General features: G+C 34.8%; 2 protein-coding genes across 4 annotated transcripts in view; both read right to left on the bottom strand.

Annotated features, from left to right (window-relative positions):
- The window catches only part of LOC306878757 (ubiquitin carboxyl-terminal hydrolase 13-like), a 28,929-nt gene extending 10,414 nt beyond the window's left edge, over positions 1-18,515 (bottom strand). Inside the window, exons 1-14 of one of the 3 annotated variants that reach the window (XR_013784966.1) lie at positions 18,293-18,426; positions 16,728-16,853; positions 13,969-14,029; positions 11,190-11,311; positions 9,578-9,720; positions 8,336-8,520; positions 8,091-8,185; positions 6,977-7,167; positions 5,891-5,962; positions 5,564-5,657; positions 4,653-4,778; positions 1,713-1,866; positions 1,321-1,495; positions 464-552 (exon numbers count right to left, since the gene is read on the bottom strand). Coding sequence is in view for 2 of the 3 variants with exons in the window: in XM_079431273.1 (XP_079287399.1) it covers positions 464-552; positions 1,321-1,495; positions 1,713-1,866; positions 4,653-4,778; positions 5,564-5,657; positions 5,891-5,962; positions 6,977-7,167; positions 8,091-8,185; positions 8,336-8,520; positions 9,578-9,720; positions 11,190-11,311; positions 13,969-14,029; positions 16,728-16,853; positions 18,293-18,403 (1,744 nt within the window). In the remaining variant the exon portion in view is untranslated. Of the gene's footprint in view, positions 1-463; positions 553-1,320; positions 1,496-1,712; positions 1,867-4,652; positions 4,779-5,563; positions 5,658-5,890; positions 5,963-6,976; positions 7,168-8,090; positions 8,186-8,335; positions 8,521-9,577; positions 9,721-11,189; positions 11,312-13,968; positions 14,030-16,727; positions 16,854-18,292 lie in introns of all 3 variants that reach the window. The other 2 variants (XM_079431273.1, XM_079431274.1) reach the window with 2 other exon arrangements.
- Positions 18,516-19,380: 865 nt separating this feature from the next.
- On the bottom strand, positions 19,381-22,942 carry LOC306878772 (NADH dehydrogenase [ubiquinone] 1 beta subcomplex subunit 5, mitochondrial-like). The gene is made up of 6 exons (XM_079431296.1): positions 22,801-22,942; positions 22,181-22,266; positions 21,993-22,059; positions 21,832-21,896; positions 21,577-21,683; positions 19,381-19,847 (listed from the first exon to the last, which is right to left on the bottom strand). The coding sequence occupies exons 1-6, from the start codon at positions 22,916-22,918 to the stop codon at positions 19,727-19,729; spliced, it is 564 nt and encodes a 187-aa protein (XP_079287422.1). The 5' UTR covers positions 22,919-22,942; the 3' UTR covers positions 19,381-19,726.
- Positions 22,943-23,484: the final 542 nt, after the last annotated feature.

The following is a 23,484-nucleotide window of genomic DNA, read 5'->3' as shown; positions in this document are numbered from 1 at the left end:
CAGAAGAACAGATTCTGGACATTATTCCTTTCATTCATAACATTTTGCTGACCACAGAACCAGTCTCTGATTCCAAAAATGTCTCACGCAAAAACAGTGCTAGAGTACCCTCTGCTGGACAAGGGAAAACCTCTGCTGAGCAAACATAACACCTTGCAAACTTTTGAGGCAAGCAATCATGATGCATTGCTCAACATCCATAACATGTGATGGTCTGAATTGCACAAGAGAGCATGTGATAGGCAAACACAGATGACAAACAAGAACATGACATATCAATAAATCTAATTTGACAGGAGCTGGAGGTTAAGAGAATCAAAAATCCTTTCATTAAAATGGAGTAAAAATTAGATGATCCAACATTTTGTGCATGCTTTGCATGCTTTTGTCAGCAATGTGTTCATCTACAACAATGTGAAATCAAATATACAACGTCAAACTAATAGCACTTAAAATTACACACCTAACTTTTTGGGCACCCAATCAACCCCAAATGTGAACTTCTTTATTTGCACGACCATGTACTCTGGAAAAGATGCGAAACGAGAAGTCCTGAGGAGAGAGAAAGATATAATCTTTTAGAGCCTGCATTTATACATATATTGGGATTTACAGGGGTTTATAAACAGTACACTGAAGACTGGATTAATAGCTGATGAAAATTCAGCTTTGCATCACAGGAATAAATAACATTTGAAAGTATATTACAATATAGAAAATCCTTTTTTTTTATTGCATTAATATTTCACAATATTATAATTTTTTTTTTTTGGAAACACTTTAGTATTGGGACCAATTCTTATTATTAACTAGTTGCTTATTTGCATGCCTATTATTAACATATTGTCTTTTTATTAGCATGACCATATTCTACATGCCTAATCTTACCCAATACCTAAATTTAACAACTACCTTTTAACTACTAATAACAAGCAAATTAGGAGTTTATTGAGGCAAAACTAGTACTAAACGGTTTGTTAATTGTGAGAATTAGACCTTAAAATAAAGTGTGACCATTTTTCTGTATTTTTGATCAAATAAATATAGCCTTGATGAGCATAAGAAACGCCTTAAAAAAAAATAAAAAACATAAAAAATCTTACGATTCCCAAACTTTTGAACAGCAGTGTGTTAATATATGTATTCACAAAAATATTATAAAAATGACATAAATACAGTAAAAGTAATGATGTATTCTAATTAAAAGGAGATATTAAATAGCATAAAATTTAGATTTGTAGATGTAAACCCCATGATATTCTAAATTTTGGAGAATGTTTTTAAAGTCCTTCGACGGTCTCAAACCAGAACCTTGCTTACTTCACTCCGGCCGACTTGGCTTGCAGTGCAGAGCTCCAGAAGTCTGGAACATTCTCAGGCTCAGTGAAGGCTTGCAGACAGGCAGAGAAGGGGATTCGGGCTCTCACCGGCTCTGGAGGGGGGCGCATGTTCTCCTCAGCTTCCTTCCGCTTACTCTCATGTGCTATTAACTCCTCTGTACAAACGACAAAACCATATTCAATTAAAACATTATTAGGTCTACCAGCACATTAGAGCCATTGAAAAGACCTAAAATATCACCTGACTACATTAACTTTCGTCAAGTTTTTAGAGTCAGATCAGGTAGAAATAGCACTTTAAGTGCAATAACTACACATTTTTACATTTTGTAGTGCAGGAACAATGTTTAACTCAGTTGTAGAAGGTATTACCTCTGTTGCTGGCAGCCTCCAAGGGTACAGGAAGCTGCATAAGGTGGTCCACTCTCTGTGTGTAGCGCACCTTCTGTGTCTGACAGCACTGCACTCGCTCCTCAACTAAGAAGCGGAACACATCGCTGGGGTTCTCTGAGCCTGAACTGTTCCTCTGGAAATGGCAAAAAAACAATATCACCTACAGAAAGTTCTCTTCTGTTGGAACCATGGCACAGTGGGTAGCAGTGTACATTATAAGAGCTGTTTTGCTCATGGAAAAACAGGTTTGAATCTGACTCGTCCCCATTTGCCTTTTCTCCTTAACTTTCCTATCTACTTTTCAGGCAAAAGCCTATAAAAAGTTTTGTTGTAGCACTAAGAACCTTCAAAGATGGACAGCACTGAATACATTAAAGGGATAGTCCACCCAAAAATCAAAATTGTGACATTGACATTTAGCTGACGCTTTTATCCAAAGCGACTTACAATTGCTATATATGTCAGAGGTCGCACGCCTCTGGAGCAACTAGGGGGTTAAGTGTCTTGCTCAGGGACACATTGGTGTCTCACAGTGGATTCGAACCCAGGTCTCTCACACCAAAGGCATGTGTCTTATCCACTGCGCCACCACCACCCTCAATTTATGCATTTTTATCTTCAGGAGAACACTAAAAAAAGACATTTGAAGAATGCTGGTAACTAAACAGTTTTGGTGCCCAATAACTTCCTATTGTATTTTTTTGTTTATATAATGGAAGTCATTGGGAACTGAGACTGTTTGGTTACCAACATCCTTAAACATATAGTTGATGTTCCATAGAACAATAAAAGTCATACAGGTTTTGAAGGCCATACAGGTGAGAAAATAATGACAGCATTTTAAATTTTTGGATGGACTATCATTCTAACAACCAAAATCATGACATAAACACAATAATGGTCATATAATTCATACTTCTACAAAACAAATGGTAAACAAATCAACTTTCTATTTAAATGTAGGCACCTTAAGGGAGAGTTCAGAATTAGTCCATAATTAAGATCAAGGTCATCCTACAACAGTTCCGCTATTCTGAGACCATACAGAAATATACTAGCCCTCCTCTATCAAGTCTGAGATACAAGAGACCACTGAGCAGAGAACAAACCTGCTGAGGATGTAGAAACGCACTGCAAGGTCCCCTCAGTGTTCACAGGCCACACAAGGCACAGCTGAGGGCAGCTACAAATAAACCAGTCTACATTTCTGAGTACTTAACATTTCAAGAGACTATAGCTCTGTCTTGGTTTTATGAGACTGACCCCGCTTGGTTTATGTGCACTGTCAGGAACAAGCAAATGTCAGCAAAGATTAGGTCTTGATCAGTTCATCACTTCAGAATCAAAATATATCAAGAGTTGTAAAGCTTCACATGAAATATAAATTGGCCCTTTTTATTTTCATAATTCTATCTCTATTGTAAGTGCTTCTATCTATATTGTGAACAGATCTCTATTGTTATGTCTATTGAGAATGATTTGTTGTATTGTGAATGATTCATCTGTGCATGTTAGTGTAAATATAAAAAAAGTCCACTGAGTCTCTGTACTCTTGGTCACTAGTAGGCGTTTCTAACTATTTAAGGAGGGCAATCATTGCCTGCATTGGTAGCTTCTACATCACATCACTACTTTTTTAAGATACCACTAGATTTTTAAAGAAACTAAAGCTATTCAGCAGGGATGCATTAAATTGATCAAAAGTTACAGTAAAGACAATTATTTATCAACATATCACATAATCTTGAAAAAAATAAATCACAGTTTCCACAAAAATATCAAGCAGATCAACTGTTTTCAACATTGATAATAATAAGAAATGTTTCTTGAGAACCAAATCAGCATATTAGAATGATTTCTGAAGGAACATGTGACACTGAAGACTGCTGAAAATTCAGCTTTGCATCACAAAAATTAATTACATTTTAAAATATAAGAAAACAGTTATTTTAAATTGTAGTAACATTTAACAATATAAAACGACATAATATATAAAGAGACTTCTTTTAAAAACTTTTGAATATTATTTACATAAAGTTGAATCCTGCTCAACTTTGTCACATCACCAATGATCAATGTTCCTTATGTCACAGGAAACTGGCAATTCGAATACAAAAAGCAAATTACTATCAGTGAATGCTCCTTAATAACCTGCTAACGCTCTGAATTGATTTTCCTTTTCAGCTGATGTCACCAAGCACTTATATTTTCCAAACCCTCCCTCCAGCCACCTGTCAAATAGAAGCCATTTTTCATTATCCAGTCTATTCAAAAGTATGCCACATTGTAGAAGAAAAGTAAAATAGGCTGTGAATCCTATTTCTTGACATAGTGTATCTCAATGCAAATGTCTAATAGTGCGGCTCCTACTGTTGTTTGTTTTTAAGTCACGGAAAAGTGTCAGGGAAGGCAACGGCTTTCATTCTGGACATGGACCAAGTGGGGAGGGTAACAGGAAGCATTATCTGCCCTGTGTAACCGATAGGGGTATCTAATTTTAACTCAGCTGAGAAAGTCACTTGAAGTGTGTGTCTGCCAGAAGAGGGGTAGAGAGTGCAGTCGAATGTGTCTCCTGAAACCAGAGCCTGCTGACAAGACTCAAAGTCTACAAACACGTCTGGGGAAATTCCAGCCAAACCCTAGAAACCCTTGATTCTCTGAAATATTTTTTTAATAAAATAGTGCAAATGGGATAGTTTACCTAAAAATAAAAACTCTGTCAGAATTTACTCACTCTGTATCAAACCCAAATGCACAAAAGGAGTCATCTAGAAAAACTTCTAATGCCAAGTTGATCTTTTTCCGTAAAATGAAAGTAATTTAGTATTTTCATTTTTGTGTGAACAATTTCTTTCAGACATGAAAGGAAATATTGTGTTTTCCAAAAAAGAAGCACATGATAGAGAAACACATTCGTACCTCCACCTGGTTAATTAAGTGCAGCAAGAATTCATGAGCATCTTGTTGACGGTTTGAAGAGAACTCTGGGTGTCCTTTACTGACCAGCGCTTTGAACATCTTAGGTGAAATCCCTCTTTGCAGCTGCTACAGAAGAAAACAACATGATACATCTAGGCTCAGGGTCACCATATGCATTTAATATGCCATCATAAAAGAGAAAACCTATTAAGAAAGTTGGATTGCAGTTGACATTCTTAAACACTCTTAAAAGGCCATAAACCTGAACTTCAGGAAAATGGCAAGCAGCCTTTTTTCATTTCATAAATAAATGCATAAAATTAAGCCAATGCATTCTTTGAACAAGAAACGATTTATGATATATTATTTTGGAAGCATGTTAACAATTCTGTAGATATTCAGTGGACCTCCAAATGACTATATTTTAGTCATTTATTATAATACGCACACACACACACACACACACAAACAATGCAGGACAACTAAAACATTAATTTAGCTTAAGAATATTAGATAACTTTTAGAATACAATAGATCAGTTAATATCTGATATTGTGGCCCCTCTCAAACAAACCATCAAACAAGCCAAACAAGCACACCAAAGGTACATTCATGTCTGCAATCCCATTGGTAGTGGCCACATTGTGTTCCTGCTCATTTTCATAAAATTAAACTCTACTCAACTTTGTTGTATGATCTTTTTTGTTGTTGTCGCCTCCATTTCCCAATAAATGACCTCCAGTTATTGCAAAAAATTGTCAATATGAATGTACCTTAAGGTTGTCTCAAATAAGTCTCAAAAAAGTAACTAAGCACCATGGTTATTGGTCTGACAAGCATCTTGTAAGTGTAAACAGCGTTATGTGGACCTAATCGAGCCAAATATCAACAAGACAGACCAAGTCAAATACCTTGTATTCTTCTTTCATCACCTGTTCAATAAGTTCTGATTTCATTGGAGGTTTTGAGTACTGGCCTGAGAGAAGTCCATGACCGAGTTTCGCCCTTAAAAGGTAGGCAAACAAACAAAAAGACACAATTTAGGAAAGATGTCTAAGTGCTGCCATATTAAACTTTCAATTAATTATCAATCAATGTACCTGTAAAACTCATGCAACTGGTATAATACTGCATTGCAAATATATTTTACAAGAATTAGATGTAACTTGAATTTCAGAAATAAAAAGAAGATAAATGTAATATAAATAATATTATCATTCCATGACAAAAACACCTACATTTGTGTGTTGAAATCCTGAGTTGGATCAAGGGGTGAGTAATCAAATATTCTCTGTAGGTTCCCAACATACCTGCAGAATAAATATTGGAAAGAAAAGTAATTATTTCTTACTGTCGCACGTGCATATTGACTTCAGTAGGTAAAGACCCTGGTTAGATGCTTTAAATCTAGCACTGAAATAAAATCATTAGCATACAAGAAAAAAAGCAATCAAACTGGTAGAAGGCACAGATTAACGGAACAGTTCTCCCAAAATTGAAAATGTAAATTTGAAAATGTGCCCACTCTCATGCCATCCAAGATGTTGAATAGTTTGTTTCTGTGATGGAACAGGTTTGGAGAAATTTAGCATTACATCATTTGCTCACCAATTTATCCTCTGCAGTGAATGGGTGCCATCAGAATGAGAGTCCAACCAGCTGATAAAAACACAACTCCAGTCATTCAATTTACATCTTGTGATGTAATCCATAATCCATAATATCTCTTCCTTCAAACAAAATCGATCCCCTTTTGTCCTCTCACATCAAAATCCACTGACATATTTGTTTAGAACTGTTTTGTACTTTTGCTTGTAAATGGTGCTTTATCTGTGCATATTTCTCACCTGATTTAGACAAGATGACTTTTTCACTGGAAAAAGTAATATTATTGAAAGTAATTTTATAATATCTAATATTATAGAGGACTCATATTTTAGCTGAAAGCAACGGTTTGAAGTTAAAATTCATGTTTATTACAAACATGCAGACTTTCACTTCACAAGATGTTAATAGATGAACTATAGTCATGTAGATTACTTGTGGATTATTGCAATGTTTTTATCAGCCATTTGGACTCATTCTGACGACACCCATTCACTGCAGAAGATCTATTGGTGAGCAAAAAATGTAATGCTAAATTCCTCCAAATCTGTTGCGATGAAGAAACAAACTCATCTTGGATGGCCAGAAATGTTACTTCTACAGTGTGATAGCATTCAAACCCAACTTTTTACTTTGGGTACAGACTCAAAGACAATGGTAGGAGAATGTGGACAAGTATGTAGAATGTATTGCACCATTAAGGGCTTTAAGGTACTTACGCTCTCTGGAACTCTGGAATACTGAAAAGCACTTGCATAGTGGTGCTCAGGTAGCAGCTGTTGCCCAGGTTTTTGATGCCCGTATATCCTGAGCCATAGACAGGCTTTAGTTTTAGGCCCGACTCCTGAATCACTTCCCAGTCACTCACACGCGGCTGGACGTGGTTGTCTGTATGATGGCCATTCTCTGTCTGTGAGGGATGGACATAGACATTTGAGAAGATTGGAAGGAGGCAGTGTTGCTTGTTTTTGCTAGTATTTAACTAGTTGTTAAAACAGGGATTTTCAAACTTTTTGATGGCCGGACCCCCAGCTAGACGCATTTATACCGTAAAAAAAAAAAAAAAAAAAGGTGACACTTTATTTTAAGGTCCAATTCTCGCCATTGACTATGTGACTTTTGTCTCAATAAACTCCTAATTTGCTTCTCATTAATAGTTAGTAGTTAGGTAGTTATTAAGTTTAGGTATTGGGTAGGATTAGGGATGTAGAATATGGTCATGTAGAATATGTGTTTTATAAGTACTAATAAACAGCCAATATGCTAATAGTAGGCATGCTAATAAGCAACTAGTTAATAGTGAGAATTGGTCCCTGTACTAAAATGTTACTAAAAAAAAATTATAAAAATATTATCTGTAACTAGTGCTGTCAAACGATTAATCACGATTAATCACATCCAAAATAAAAGTTTTTTTTACATACTATATGTATGTGTACTGTGTATATTTATTATTTATATATAAATACACACACATACAGTATATATTTTGAAAATATTTACATGTATTTACAGGTCTATATTTATATTATCACTACTGTTATAATTTATATTATAAATAAATATATTTTATATATAAAAATAACCTATTGTTCTGAAATATATTCATGCATGTGTGTGCATTTATATATACATAATAAAGATACACAGTATACACACATATATTATGTAAACAAAAACTTTTATTTTGAATGCGATTAATAGTTTGACAGCACTATCAAAGATATTTAGTAAGAAATGTATTATTATTATTATATTGTATAATCTGCATTGTCAAGTATTACGAAGATATACTTTTATTTAGAAAATCTGGAAAATTTATGAAAAAGATACCCTTTGCATTTGCAGCATATCTATTCCAAAGTGTAACAAATGTTCTGATATGTGAGGATCAAGCACTGCTTCTTCTTCATCAAAAGAATAAACATCTGCAAAAGAGAGACAGGAACTGAATCATCCATAAAACCTTCTATATTCCGTTTTTTGTCTAAATTATGCTTGAGTTTGAAATTTTCAGTGTGTGTCATAAATGTGTGCCAACATATTCCCTGAAAGTCTGTGACACCTGAAAACCTTACCTGCTCCATCTGGCGTGATTGTGTCGAGTTTAACTGCCAGGGGGAAGTTGGTTTCTTTGTAGTGCTCAAGGGCATGTCCGTTCCCTCCACTCCCATCAAAGAACCACTTCCCACAGAGGACAGAGCCATCCGTCAGATTTAGCCACAGGTTCTCTCTCATTTCACATTTGGCGCACTTCCAGCCGCTAATAGGACATAAACCATATTGAAGACACAAACAAGCAGGAGAGGAACTCCTCATATTTCAGTTCAGGTAATGCAGGTGTCTTCAAAGTGAGGAGGCTATGTTACTCTATAATACACTGACTGTAGGCTGTAATCTTATCATTGTAGACCAAGACCATTTCCAACATATCAATATATCAGCTAGACCAATCAGTTGGCCCATATTTGGCCATTTTGAGATTATCTGCCACATGGCTGAAGAAAAGTGTTACTGTTAATTAAAACTAATTGTTTTCGGTAATTAAAAGTGAAGCAGAAATATAAAAAAATCTAAATGTTGGATAAAAAAAACTTAATAAATAAGTAAGTAAAATAAATAAGATTGTTGAAGCTTGTTAGATTGTTAAAGTCGAAGCACTAAAATTACTAAAACTATAATAAAAAAATTAATTAAAAGCTAAAATGGGGGGGGGGGGACAATAAAAACACTAAAATTGAAATAGAAAGCAAAACAGAAAATATAAAAGCTTATTCAAAATACAATAATAGTATATCAATAATACAAAAACAACACTGATTCCTATTGTGTCTGTTCTTAAATCTAGCAACAACCTTTAGAGTAAATATGGTAAAAAGTGTTGCATCAATTTTTACTCTCTAAACTGTTAAAGCTCCCTTTTATAAATTCAATTACAAGACATAAAGATTACACAGTACCAATCCCAAAGGGATTCCAGTTTATCTGCTCTGATCTAACTTGATTGCCATTTAATTTCAACTAGAATCCCGGTTCCAAATTCTGAAAAAAATTCCATGTTCCTCTAAGCAGTTTTTAGGAATATTTGAATTGGGATAACGGTTTCATTGCCTCATATGCATAGATGTCAAGACATTCTACTGAGTGTATTAATAAGTTATTCTAAACATATTCAAGCCCTTCATCAAACATCAATAGCTTGTTTTGATATTATTCCACTTGGCAGAGAAAGCAGACATATCAGATTCAAGGGTGACCTGAAGCAAGCATCAGCATCTAGAATGCTTGTCCATATGACTCTGGGCTGCCATGTGACCAACCTGGGAAGAATTCGAACCCCATTCTCCTGCTGTCTGAGACTTCTGGCATGTTTAGATACTTGGATCTCCTCTTCCCATGAATCAGATTCCTGCTTTTTGTATGGAGATGGAGCATTGAGGACGGCGTCACAGGCTATTGTCACCTGAAAGTTAAAGGGACATGTGAACATTATATTACAGCTGTTACATTGCTTAGTGTGATATTGCTCCTAATGAGTGCTTAAAAAAAAGCACAGCAAGCTGGAAAGTGGTGCAGATTATGACTTATTAGATTTAAAAGCCTTGAAACTCCTGGGCAAATAGGTTAGCTATTTTCTAGGTAATAAATGTAAGTGCAGCAGCAGTAAGTAAGCACACCATGCAGTTGTTGACAAATACAAAATATGTGTTTGGTTGTGTGCAACTATAACCGAAGTACAACATAAACTGTAACAAATGAATCTTTTTGCATCATGTGTACTGAAAGAACAATATATCGACAGGTAATTACTCAAATATTTGAGATATCTGTTTGCACACTACTGTTAAAAAATATGGGGTAGGTAAGACATTTCAGTGTTTTAGATAAAAGTTTCTTATGCTCACCAAGGCTGCAATTTTTAACCAAAACAAGAGTAAAAACAGTACTATTGTGAAATATTGTTACAATTTAAAATAACATTTTTTTCTTTAAAAACCTATTCAAATATAATTTATTTCTGGATGGCAAAGCTGAATTTTCATTTTTATAGTCTTTACTGTTACATGATTATACTAATACGCTGATTTGCTGATCAAGAAACTTTTTTTATTATTATCAGTGTTGTGCAGCTTAAGATTTTGAGGAAATTGTGATTCTTTATCAACAAAATTTTTAAAAGAACAGCATTTATTTGAAATAGAATTTAAATTTATAAACAATCTAAACGTCTTTACTGTTACTTTTGATCAGCTGAATGCATACTTGCTGAAAAAAAAGTATAATTTTCTTTCAATTGAAAAAATCTGCTACTGACTCCAAACTTTTGAATGGTAGTGTATATTTTGAGAAATCCATAAACAGCACTGTGGAAAACACATATTATTTACTTCAAATATTTGTAGAGAATTTTGAGTAAATTCTGTGTAAAATAAGTGTTAAATTTTCTATTTTGATTTTATCTTTTTGGCCATCATTAAGAAATTATATGTCAAAATGTATCAGTATTATAACAGCCATCAGCCAACTTGCTCTCTTGGTATCTTTGTTTACCCCTAAAAAACCTGTTTCATTCTTAATATTTTCAAAAATATATTTAAAAACATAAGACATGCTGTGTATTCAGGCAGCAATGACTAATAATTGTGCTTTAAAGCAAAAATAATTATAAGAATTTGCATCTAATTAAAAAAAAACTTCTTTAAAACAAATGAAAATTAAATAGGAATACAAAACTAAAACTCATATTACTGCTACACCACATGACATCACTGCACACAATGAGAAGCATGAACAGTGAGTTTATAAAGAATAAGGTCATCTGCAGACAGAATAAAATATAATGATGTGACAAGCAAGCACTGAAACTGAAAGGCAAATCAGGCCTTTGGCATGCAGGGCACACAGGGTGCATGAGCACACACTCTCACTAACCAGTGCGGGCAACTCCTCAATATTTGGTAAAGGGATCTCAAAGTGGTCTGGAAATATGACAAGCTTGGCTTCATCTTCATACTCATAATCATCTCCGTTAAAATCACGGTTAAGCTCTAAATCTTCAGGAAAGGAAGCAGAGAGAGATATTTTTAATCAAGAGCTGATGGGATGACTGCACTCAAAACAAGTACTTAAAATTTCCCCAAAAATAAATTAATAAACACATGATGAAATTGCACAAAATTGAAAAAAAAAAATAGATCAAAATCAAAAATAGATTTCTATCTCCTCACAGGCATCTTCCCAACAGCATTCAAGCAGGCTCGGGTAACCCCACTGATCAAAAAACCTACATTAAACACTTCTCTTTTAGAAAACTACAGACCTGTCTCTCTCCTTCCATTCGTAGGGAAAACACTCGAACGAGTTGTCTTCAACCAGCTCTCACGGTTTCTTTCACAGTACAACAAACTGGATGCTAAACAGTCAGGTTTCAGGAGTGGCCATTCAACAGAGACTGCGCTACTCTCAGTCACTGAAGCCCTGCGAATTGCAAAGGCCGATTCCAAATCATCAGTCCTCATTCTGCTGCTTTTGACACTGTCAATCATCAGATTCTCCTGTCTACCCTCTCATCACTGGGCATCAGTGGGATTCCCTGAGTTTGAATCCTATCTCACCGGTAGATCTTTCAGGGTGGCCTGGGGAGGGGAGGTATCCAAACCACATCAACTGGTCACTGGAGTTCCTCAGGGATCGGTTCTTGGACCCCTCCTCTTCTCCACATACACTACATCGCTGGGTCCCTTCATACACGCACATGGCTTCTCCTATCACTGCTACGCCGATGACACACAGCTCTATCTCTCTTTTCAACCAGATGACCCAACGGTAGCTGCACGGATCTCAGGCTGCCTGGCGGACATCTCGTCATGGATGAAAGAACATCACCTACAGCTCAACCTGGCAAAGACGGAGCATCTTGTCTTCCCTGCCACTCCGACTCTACAGCATGACTTCACGATTCAGTTAGGCTCATCAATGATTACCCCATCAACTTCGGTCAGAAATCTTGTGGTGTAATCTTTGATGACCAGCTGACCTTCAAAGAGCACATTGCAAAGACTGCTCGATCCTGCAGGTTTGCACTACACAACATCAGAAAGATCAGGCCCTTTCTGACGAAGCATGCTGCACAACTTCTTGTCCAGGCCCTTGTCGTTTCTAGACTGGACTACTGCAATGCTCTTCTGGCTGGTTTGCCATCAAACACAATCAAACCTCTACAAATGATTCAGAATGCAGCGGCACAACTGATCTTCAACGAGCCCAAAAGAGCGCATGTTACACCTCTCTTGATCTCCTTGCACTGGCTACCAGTGGCAGCTCGCATCAAGTTCAAGACACTGATGCTTGCGTACAGAACTACCACAAGCTCAGCACCCTCCTACTTCCACTCACTATTACGAACCTACATCCCCTCCAGAAGTCTGAGATCTGCTAGTGAGCGACACCTTGTGGTACCATCACAGAGAGGCTCAAAATCACTCTCCAGAACATTCTCGTTCACTATTCCTGGCTGGTGGAATGATCTTCCCACCCCTATCCGGAATGCTGGATCCCTGTCAATCTTCAAGCAACAACTGAAAACTCATCTCTTTCGGCAGTACTTGACTTCATCCTAAACTCAAAAAAAAAAAAAAAACCTCACTCTTTCCCTCTATCTTTCTCTCCCTTCATTACTAGCTTGTACTTATTTGAACAATGACTGAGACTTGGTGTTACGAGCACTTCCTCTGTCTGATTGCCTCTTCAAGATGAATCGCTTTTTGTATTCCCCAATTGTAAGTCGCTTTGGATAAAAGCGTCTGCCAAATGACTATGTATATGTATGTATGTATGTTTTCATATTTATCTTTTGTTATGTTTTGATGAAACATTTTCTTGAGCTCCCTGAATGATCCACTAGAATGTATATCAATGTCTAATAAAAAAGTGTATATTTTAGGGGCAGTGAGTCGCATTTTGCCTTTTTCAGGTTTTTAACAACCTTTTAAAATGTCTTTTTTACACTTAAATTGTCCTGCAATGCAAGTGTAGCATTGCAAGTGTAGCATTGCAGGACATTTAGTCTCTCAATCAAAATTATGTCATAAGAACTGCAAGTTTGATCATTATAGAATAATAAAACATTTTGTTTGAGTATGCCACATTTAAAGTTTTTTTCTGAATGATAACGTGGCTACGAAAACTGACAGATTAAAGAAAACATGATCGCATATGTTTGTGCTCCAAGCAGACATATTATCCTTAATAGAACAGTCTGAGTTGTCTAAATGACATATTTGGGAAAGCATTGTGGGTTTACAAAATGACTGGCATCCTTTCTGATGTATCACCCTCAACCAGAGAAGGAGGTGTTTATATTGATTGGATGCCTGAGAATAAACGTCCGTCGGTCCCCCACCTGCTACGTCACACCTCCAAAGGCAGAAGTGTGTCAGCCTGGGGGGTTGATAGGGCACAGCAGCTGACAGGCATAGTCGGCCACTGTAAACCAACCCTCCATAGCAGAAGATTAGGCCAGGGCAAGCATGTGGCACTTTAGATTTAGAACGGTTACTAACTGCATATACAAATAAAATTAGCTAAATTTAGCCCCAGCCAGTAATGACTGAGACTGCTCAACATAAAAATACATGGCTTATTAAAAAGGGTTTGAGGTAGAAGTTTTAGTCTAGGACTTATTTAGTTTTTTACTTTAAAACAGACTTACCTAAAAATACTTTTCCGTTCCTTCTTCTTGGTATGGCACCCCCTGCAGCACCTGTGGCTTTCTGTAATTAACATCAGGAAACAACATGGGTCATAAACTGTAAAGTGCTTTGTACTCAAATATTTTACATGTGACCTTCAACCACAAAACCATACAAAGGGGTAATTTATTTAGATTTATACATAATCTGAAAGATGAATAAATAAGATTTCCATTGATGTATGGTTTGAAAATCTGGAACCTGAGGGTGCAAAAAAATCCAAATATTGAGAAAATCACCTTTAAAGTTGCCCAAATTAAGTTCTTAGCACTACATATTACTAATCAAAAATGAAGTTTACAGTAGGAAATTTACAAAATATCTTCATGGAACATGATCTTTACTTAATATCCTAATGATTTTTGGCATAAAAGAAAAATCAATAATTTTGCCCCATACAATGTATTGTTAGCTATTGCTACAAATATACCCATGTGACTTATGACGGGTTTTGTGGTCCAGGGTCACATATGGTATTACTATGTGATGTGGATATGTTCCATATTTATAAGCAGTGCTGACAGTATCTGTTACTTGTTTGTAAGTTTGTTGTGGTTTATTTTAGTTCCTGTGTTTTGAAAATTTAATAAAAGAAAATCTTAATAGGAAACAACATGCATAATAATGCCATGTGTGTCTATACTGAACAACAAATATTACTGAATCATGTTGCAAATCTGGATAAAATCCAATTTATGTGCATATGAAAACTTGACAGTTGGAAATGATTGTTCTGTACAACAAAGTACATAATGGTAAAATCAATTGATTGTAGAATAAAGAGATTGTAGAGTAACGACTGAATGGGTAATGCTGACAGGCTTCTCATGTAATCCAAAGTATAAACAGCAAACACAAACGCTACAGGAACAGGGCCGGCTGTTTCTGGACAGATCCAGATATGAAAATAGGAGCATTTAACCAGCACATCCACATTCACTTGGAAAGAACAAGAAACCATTACATAATTAGGTTCCTATTCTAAATGACCAACAAATCAGTCATCATTAGGCCAGTGTATAGGAGCAGGCTGGGATTCAATAGAACTGCTATAAGGCAAGACCGTAATGGTAACATTGAAAAACAAGACAATATCTTAAAATCCGCAGAATTAAAATCTATTATATTGAATTTAGTATATAGTGAAAAACAATATAAAATGCTGTTTTAAATAATGCAGCACAGTTCAGTTTTCTTCTCTGTGTACCATGCTTGTTTTTGTTAATCTACCATGCTGTCTAGTTATATGCTGTCTAGTTATCACAGAAAATAATTCTGACATGTCGCTCAGTTTGTGAAAAAGCTCAGAAAACACATTTACTGTAGTTATTGTAAATATCCAGATGTTCTTTTATTGTGCTGACATTCCCCAAAAGAGGGTTAGCGCAGTAGACCCATGCTGGGCTCATCATTTATAAGCCAAAATGTCAAAACCATCCTCTGAACAGCCTGTTTCTTTCTAAATTTGTGCTGAAGAACTGCCACATCACATGATTAAAACCATAACATTCAAATATGCTTTAAAAAAAAAATCATAGTTCTGAACATGGACAAACATTTTCTAAATCCAAACAGACCTCCTGCTATGCAGTCTTCATGAATTGTGTAAATTTAGATATATGAGTATAGCAGACCTGTAAAAGCCATCTGCAAGAAACTGAACTCACAATGAAGAGTGAAAAATATCTCTCTCAGGACCTCTTAAGAAATCATCTCATTACTCTTAGCTGCTTTCTAAATCCAACAGTCATCAATATCTGCTAAATGTTTCCACATTTTTGAAAGCTATAATAAAATAAAATATGACTAAATGAGGACAAATCAAAAGGATGTGATCTCAACCAGCTACATATACTCTGACTGCAACAACTCATTTCTAAAATCGATAATGATAATAATTGACAACTAATTTGATTGGCGATTAAATTTGTTTGTGCACTATGATAAGAAAACAAATTCTAAAATTTAATTCTACAAGTAATAAGTAATTGTATTTTTTATGAGAGCAGTAACAGTAAAGGGACTATTGTAATGAAATATAAACGTAATATGTTCAGATGAGTGAGCGTGTATTCCTCTTACCTCATAACAGTCTTTGCTTTTGTTTTTGTTTATCATTTTTAATTTAGTGATTTTAACTTCTACTTTCAAATAGTAAAGCAATCAGTTTAATTGAATGCATACAAAGTTTTATTGCACATAGATACATACTCACTATATGTGTTTTCATTGCCTTCAAATTTCACATTGTTTGGAGGATAATGTTGATGTGAAATGTGAAAGAACACTTTTGTAAATAATGGTTTAAAATGAACTGATATATTTTTTTTTTATAATTAATCTTTTTATAACTGTCAGACTAATCAATAATCAAAATAATGATTAGCTGCTACATACATAGTCCCAGTAGCCTAATAAGCACATCCACATTGAATCTGCTGACAAAAAGCCAAAGAAAGCTCCACAGATTTCTGCAGAATCAGAACATCTGTCATTCACGATCCACACATCCTCCACCCCTTGCATGTTTAATAATTATTATGGCTAATTTGATGCTTTGCGATACATGTTTATTATGCTTTCTTTGTGTTGTTGGATACAGCACAGTAAGTTTCCATAACGCATTCAATATGTACAGGTTTCTTTAGAATGTAGAATGAAACATATATTTACTTTTTCTGTGAAGAATCCAACAATAAATAAGAATCAGTCTTCTTACCTCTTTCACGTGTCGTTTTAAGTGCATGAACACACTCTGTCCAGTTTTACGGTAATGTCTCTCCACATGTTCTCTTCCAAAACCCAGGAATGAGTTCATACACACATACAGACCTCCTTCCGATTCCTAAAAAATGATGAAACATGATTTAAGCTAAGTCAAATGTGGCCATGTAATCTTATACTTCATGTTAAATATCAATAATTAAAACCAATTTTCCATAATGTACATTTTCATATTTCTAATAAGTTACACTTACAAAACAAATGTGAACAAAACTACTATTAGTGATTAGACGTCATAAACATCATCAGCATACAAACTGTAGCCTATACATGAAAAGAGAAAGCACTTTAACATAGCTGAACTCAATCAAAAAGGGCTTTTTAGGGCATTTCTGAATTTTAATGCAGAGTATCTGCTCTCTATTATTAGAAATAGGTCTAAAATTATTAGACATAAAAGTTATAAATAAACATAAAATTGCATAATGCTCAGAATTGTGCCTTTTACTTTACTAATTTTGTTTTTCAGGCATATATTGCAATAACATGGCATCATACTTTTGGTCATTAAGATTATTCACATAATTTATAAAGGCATAATGCTTGTAAGTTATCAAAGTTGTTTTCAATGGCATTAGTTCCTTTAAATTGAAAAATTCATACAAAACAATAAGATTCATTAGTTTAAACTCTTTTAGCAGTAAAGAATAAACAAATAAGGAGTTCAATCTGAATCAAAACACTGAGTTACAGGGCCAATGTGTGTGTTAGTTAAGGTGTTGAGGGCCCACCAGACTGAAAAACCTGTCACTAGCTACTGGTGACACACGAGCTTGAACAGATAGTGTGTAAAAATAACCTGTCTTTTAGTCTGACATGATGAACCCCAAACAGCTGAGTCACCTTTAAAACTTTTACAGCTGGGAGTAGTTATGCACTTTACCCACATTTCTATAAAAGTTCCCATCACCGCTCTCCAAAATATATGGTTATTATACATTATTTGTGGTCAGAGCTTGTGCAGTTGAATATGTATAACAACCCACATTGACCTGGATTCTTTGTATAGGTCATGGCTGCTTACTGCTTATAAGTGTACATTAATGAAATCACAGTTTTCACTTATCAAGCTACACAACAGTCGTTTGTCTAACGTTACTGATGTCAAGCAATACAGTCTGATGTTGATGGGAGGATGCCGAATGTATAAGAACTATTTAATAATATAATAATAACAAGAAAATTATTATTGCTTTGACACGCCTTTAAAACAGAGGACAGAAATTCTCTGTAATACAGACCAGTGTGTTATTGTTGCTACCATTATACATCTGTAGCTCGTACAGCGCCATTTGAAGTAGGGAAACCTGGTTCCACTGTAAGATGTAAACACCCGTGTGTTATTTATTTATTTATTTGTTTCTGAAGGCTGTCACATAAGTTGAGCTGGAGAATGGTGGCCGAGGATCCTCCATCTCTCTATACGCAGATTTTCACGTGTCCGAGGGAAGCCAGTTGCTGTTTAAGGTTCATGCATGAAGTATTTGACATAATACTCACAGGAGAGTCGTAGGAAAAAGCGCATTCGCTCTTGAAAACCCTGTCTCCTGTCCTCGGTACTTTAATGGTGGGCATGTACGGGACCAGTAGCTCTCCCAGATCTGTAGCCATCTTCACATTCCTGCTGCTCGCACCACTATGAGCCTCGCTGGAGCAGCGTGTCAGGCAGAAGATGAGATAGGGCTATTTTTAAATCATACAGAACCGACATTCCTCGTGGACTGAGGGATGTGACGACGAAAACATTGGGACATAGAGGGATGGAGGGTGAAGGGGGGGTTAGGGGTGGTAAACAATGGGTGACACAGGCGATATTTCACATTCAGTGGTGGCGTTTTCAGATCTAGGCTCAGTGAGTTTGATGTGTTTTAATGGCAGTGGCAGTATCAGTCTGCATGTAGTGTACTTCATACTGAATAACTTCACGTTATCTTATCTTTTAACAAGCATTTTTATGAAACATTATGTTTTACGTTGTCCTTTAATATTACGTGTTTTTAATTTCCATTTAGGCCTATTGTTAAGTATTTTATGTATAGCCCTACTAATTTTATCCTCTTTTATCATTATAAAATGAGCTTCGTCTTTATTGTAATGTTATATAAATTCAGGTATTTTTACGTGTTCACTCATGTAAAGTGGTGATTACTGTAATGTTTTTTTTTTAATGAAATGTGCTAAAAACTAAAAAGGTTTGTTTATTTATTTGTTGCTGTTGTTATACATTTTACATTGTGTGTCAAAGTTAACTGCTAATTGATTTCTAAATTTTCTTATATTAGTCAAAATATATTGAAATTGTTTTACAATGATACATTAGGCTGAAAGCAATAGACTGATATACAGTAGAAAGCATTTATGAACTGAAATTTTATTTTATTCACATAATTCTGAAATTATCTTTTAACTGACCATATCTTCTGATATCATACTTCAGAACTTTACCATTATGGTTACTGGAAATTTCTGATTTTAGCGTGACTGCAATAATACAATTTTTGTAATATTTAGGTTTTGATTCCAATTATTTCTTTGGATGGCTTTTCTACTTCTGTGAAACAAAATAAGAACGTATGAATTATTTGTTTGATCTTTATCATGAAAATACAAAGAATGGGGACAGGAGCTTTCAAGCTTCTATAAACATAAAAACAACATTAAAGCAGTCAGCATGTGCTGCATTTCAAATCTTCTGAAGTCATACAATATATTTGTGCAATGAGCAGTCTGAAATCAGTAAATGACTATTTTTTTTATTTCTGGGTAAATTCTTGAAGCAACACTCAGTCGAATACACAAGAGCAGTAACTTATTTATAATCATTAGTTTATTGGTGCCAGAGGCCAAAAAAAGGAAACATATTTTTTCATTTATAACAATACATTATACATTGTATAATGGCTGAATATTTTGGACTGGTATGCATGACCACTCCTAGTTATCAGGGGATGACTTGGGGCTGTGGTCGATGAGATTCTTATCAAGTGTCTGAATCTGGAACCAGGGTCCATCTCCTTTTTCTCTCATGTGTCGGCGGACATCAAGTTGTAGTTGTCTACAAGAAAAATAGAGGATAATAAATTAGAAATAATAAATTATGTATTGCAGTTTGGTTCCCATCCTTTTTGACTCAAAAGCTAACAAAGTTTCATTTTAAATTAAAACTTTTATTTTAAGGCTAATAAACTTTTTATTAACAGAAACTGCAATATGCTTAAGGAATGCTGGGCATAATCATAATGAAACTCGCTCATAATGCCAGGTATTGATTTGCCCTTGAGAGATCTGCCAAAACTGATACCTGTCAGCAATAAAAGCTAAAAAATTAAGGACACATACAAGTTCCACCCTTATATTACAAATTAAAATATTTGGTAATAAGTAAGGTCCCATTAGTTAAAGGGACAGTTCCAAAATGAAAATTCATCTATTGCTCACCCTCAAATTTGTTCCAAACCTGTATGAATTTCTTTCTTCTTCTGAAAACTAAAGAAGTAAGCAAACCATTTCCCTATTTTTTTGTATAATATGAAAATCAATAGGTACCATCAAGACTTTAGTTACCAATATTCTTCAACATGTTCAGCACAGCAGCAAAGCGAAATTCATACAGGTTTAGAACTAATTTGAGGGTGAGCAAAAGATGAACTTTCATTTTTGGGAGAACTATCTCTTTAACATTTCTTAATGCATTTATTACAGTTAACTAACAATGCCCAATACACTTGTTACAGAATGTATTAATCTTTAGTTAGGTACTGTAAACACAACTGTTCATAGTTAGTTCATGTTAGCTCAGGTCCATTAGATAGTATTAACAGATACAACATTTGATATTAATAATGAAATTAACTAAGATTAATAAAGGCTTTAAAAGTATTAATTATTATTGCATGTTAGCTAATGTAGTTAAAAGAATAGTTCACCCACAAATCAAAAATATGCTGAAAAATACTGATTCATTGCAGTGAATTGGTGCCTTCAGAATGAGAGTCTGATAAAAACGTCACAATAATCCACAAGTAATCCACATAACTCCAGTCCATCAATTAACATCTTAACAACAAGCTGCGTGTTTGTAAAAAAACAAATCCATCATTAATGCGATTTAACATTAAACCGTTCCTTCTGGCCAAAATATCAGTCCATAAAGACATCTCTTTAGCCAAGCATTCACATAATGCATCTTATAATCTTGTACTGCAGTTATATCTGATCAAATGTACATTATTATTATTCTTTAGCTTGGCTTGAACAAATTATTTTTGCTTAGATGGAACAGCAGCTACGCTAATTATCTCTTAACTTGTTAAGATTTGTTTTAATTAACATCCCGTGATAACTAGGAATTACAGAAGCTTCAGTCTGGATCCAACCCTTAAATGATCTGAGATGACCGAACACCTGAGGAAAGATGATGCCAACCCCTCAGAGGACCTTTGCACGTATATAATATATATATATATATATATATATATATATATACACATATATATATATATATACACATATATATATATATATATATATATATATACACATATATATATATATATACACATATATATACACATATATATATATATATATATATATATATATACACATATATATATATATATATATATATATATATATATATATATATATATATATATATATATATATATATATATATATATATATATATATATATATATATATATATGCCTATATGTAAATAAAAAGTACATATGCATTTTCTCATTGATCCTAATTCGCTGAATCATATAAAGACAGCTTACCTCATTTCAGCCTTCTCTGCCTCCATTTGGATAAGTGCCATCATTTTCTCATAGTCTTTCACTGGGCTGTCATAAAAGGTACGAGCAATCCAACGGGTGATGGGATGCTAAGATATAATGAATTCAACCAATGAAAGGAAAGACCAGAATCAGCGACACAAAAAAAAAATACAATGGGCAATTTTTACTGGCATATAAGGTGTATTTGATTAAAAACATCAAATACACCTTATGTGCAGTTAAATTTTAAAATACCTTGTAGTACTCCCAGTGCTCTGGTTCATAGCCTTCAGGTATCTCCGGCGCTAACTCAGATTCTCCTGTTTAGTGAATTGCAGATGTTACTGACATTATAGTTATTATGGCAGGTACAGAAGCTATAGGAAGAAAAACTGCCAGTTACATGTGAAATTTACCTATGAAAATATTAACAAACGTCACAAGAGCTGCCACAGGGATGCCAGTGAGAAGAATGTAATATTTCTGGTGTAACAAAGCAAGAGAGGAGAGAAAGATTGGAAAAATATTTCTAATTATTATCTGAATAAGTATAAGCATTATAAATAATATGCAACTGGAGCAAAGTATTTATAGCAAGTTTTACCAGCAGGTGAAGAAATCTTCTGTCATAGAAGTCAGTGGGCTTGATGATAAACATCCTTTTCCCATGGCTCCCATGACGGACAACAACTGTAAAAGAACAAGGTTAAAATAGGTTTAAAAAAATAGCATAAAGAAGCTCAGCAAGTCAACAAACATTGCCACAGCATTACTGTCTGCAAAACACCCTTTTTATTCAACAGGAAGTCAAATATAATACAAAACTAATCTGAAGCAAGAGTGCTAAAGCTGCAGATCCAACTGACAAGTCTGAAGTGGAAGTAAAACTGTTACATACACAATGAGGGCCAAAATACTGCGTTTGACTAACTTGGTAAATGAACTGCTTGCACATCAACACTTACAAGCAACGGGCAGGAAACTCAAGATATATTTTGAATCAGAAACCGTTAACTAAATGACTATGTAAAAACAGTATATTTACGTATACAAATAACTTAACAGCTGTAACTTATGTGATAGCTATAGGAAGGTTACAGAGGGGATTGTTGTAGAGGCCAGTTTACACTTGACATGCTAAGCAAGCAAAGCAAGGTCACTGCTAAAAAATAATCCTTCTCAACGGTCATATCGTTGTGCTTAGTAACAATAAATATTATTTACCTTGTTCTGAACGTGCAACAGTCCTGGAGAGCAGATTTGAGGACTGACATGCTCGTTTCAGCGGGTTTAATCGGGCTGTAAAAGCAGCCGCCGTCCGCAGAATGCTCATGCCCACCATGACTGCTGCTGAACAAGGCCTTCGCTGATTGGTTCATCTAACGCGGATGAAGCCGTGTTCTCCATTCATACTTAGGGCAAAATAAAGGTTCGTAGATGGCGCTCAAAGATGGCCCTAAAAAAAAATACAGTAACATAAAATAATAATAAAAAACAAATTGGACATTAAATAAGAAATATCGTAAATAAGTTGAAATATTTTATCGACAAATTGAACAGAAAGCTAAAGAAGAGCAAAATAAAGTAAAATAAACAGCTGTTGATTTTGGACATTAAATAAGAAATATCGTAAATAAGTGGAAATCTTTCCTCGACAAAATTGAACAAAGCTAAAGAAGAACAGAATAGAATAAAATAAACAACTGTTGATTTTGGACATTATATAAGAAATATCGTAATAGAATAGAATATTGGAAAGGCTTTTAATAACAGTCAGCACTCGAAAAAAGTTCTCAAAGATACACGCAAATATTATTTAATACGACTCAATGTTATGCTATTTAAATAGCTGATTTTGTAGGGTAACGTTTTATTGTTTGTTTATATTGATGCATGCTGTGGTGCTGA

The sequence above is a fragment of the Barbus barbus genome (genome assembly GCF_936440315.1).
Source record: "Barbus barbus genome assembly, chromosome: 13".
In the NCBI taxonomy this organism is placed as follows: domain Eukaryota; kingdom Metazoa; phylum Chordata; class Actinopteri; order Cypriniformes; family Cyprinidae; genus Barbus; species Barbus barbus.
The sequence above is the reverse complement of the archived record's forward strand: the minus strand, read 5'-3'. Positions and strand labels throughout refer to the sequence as shown.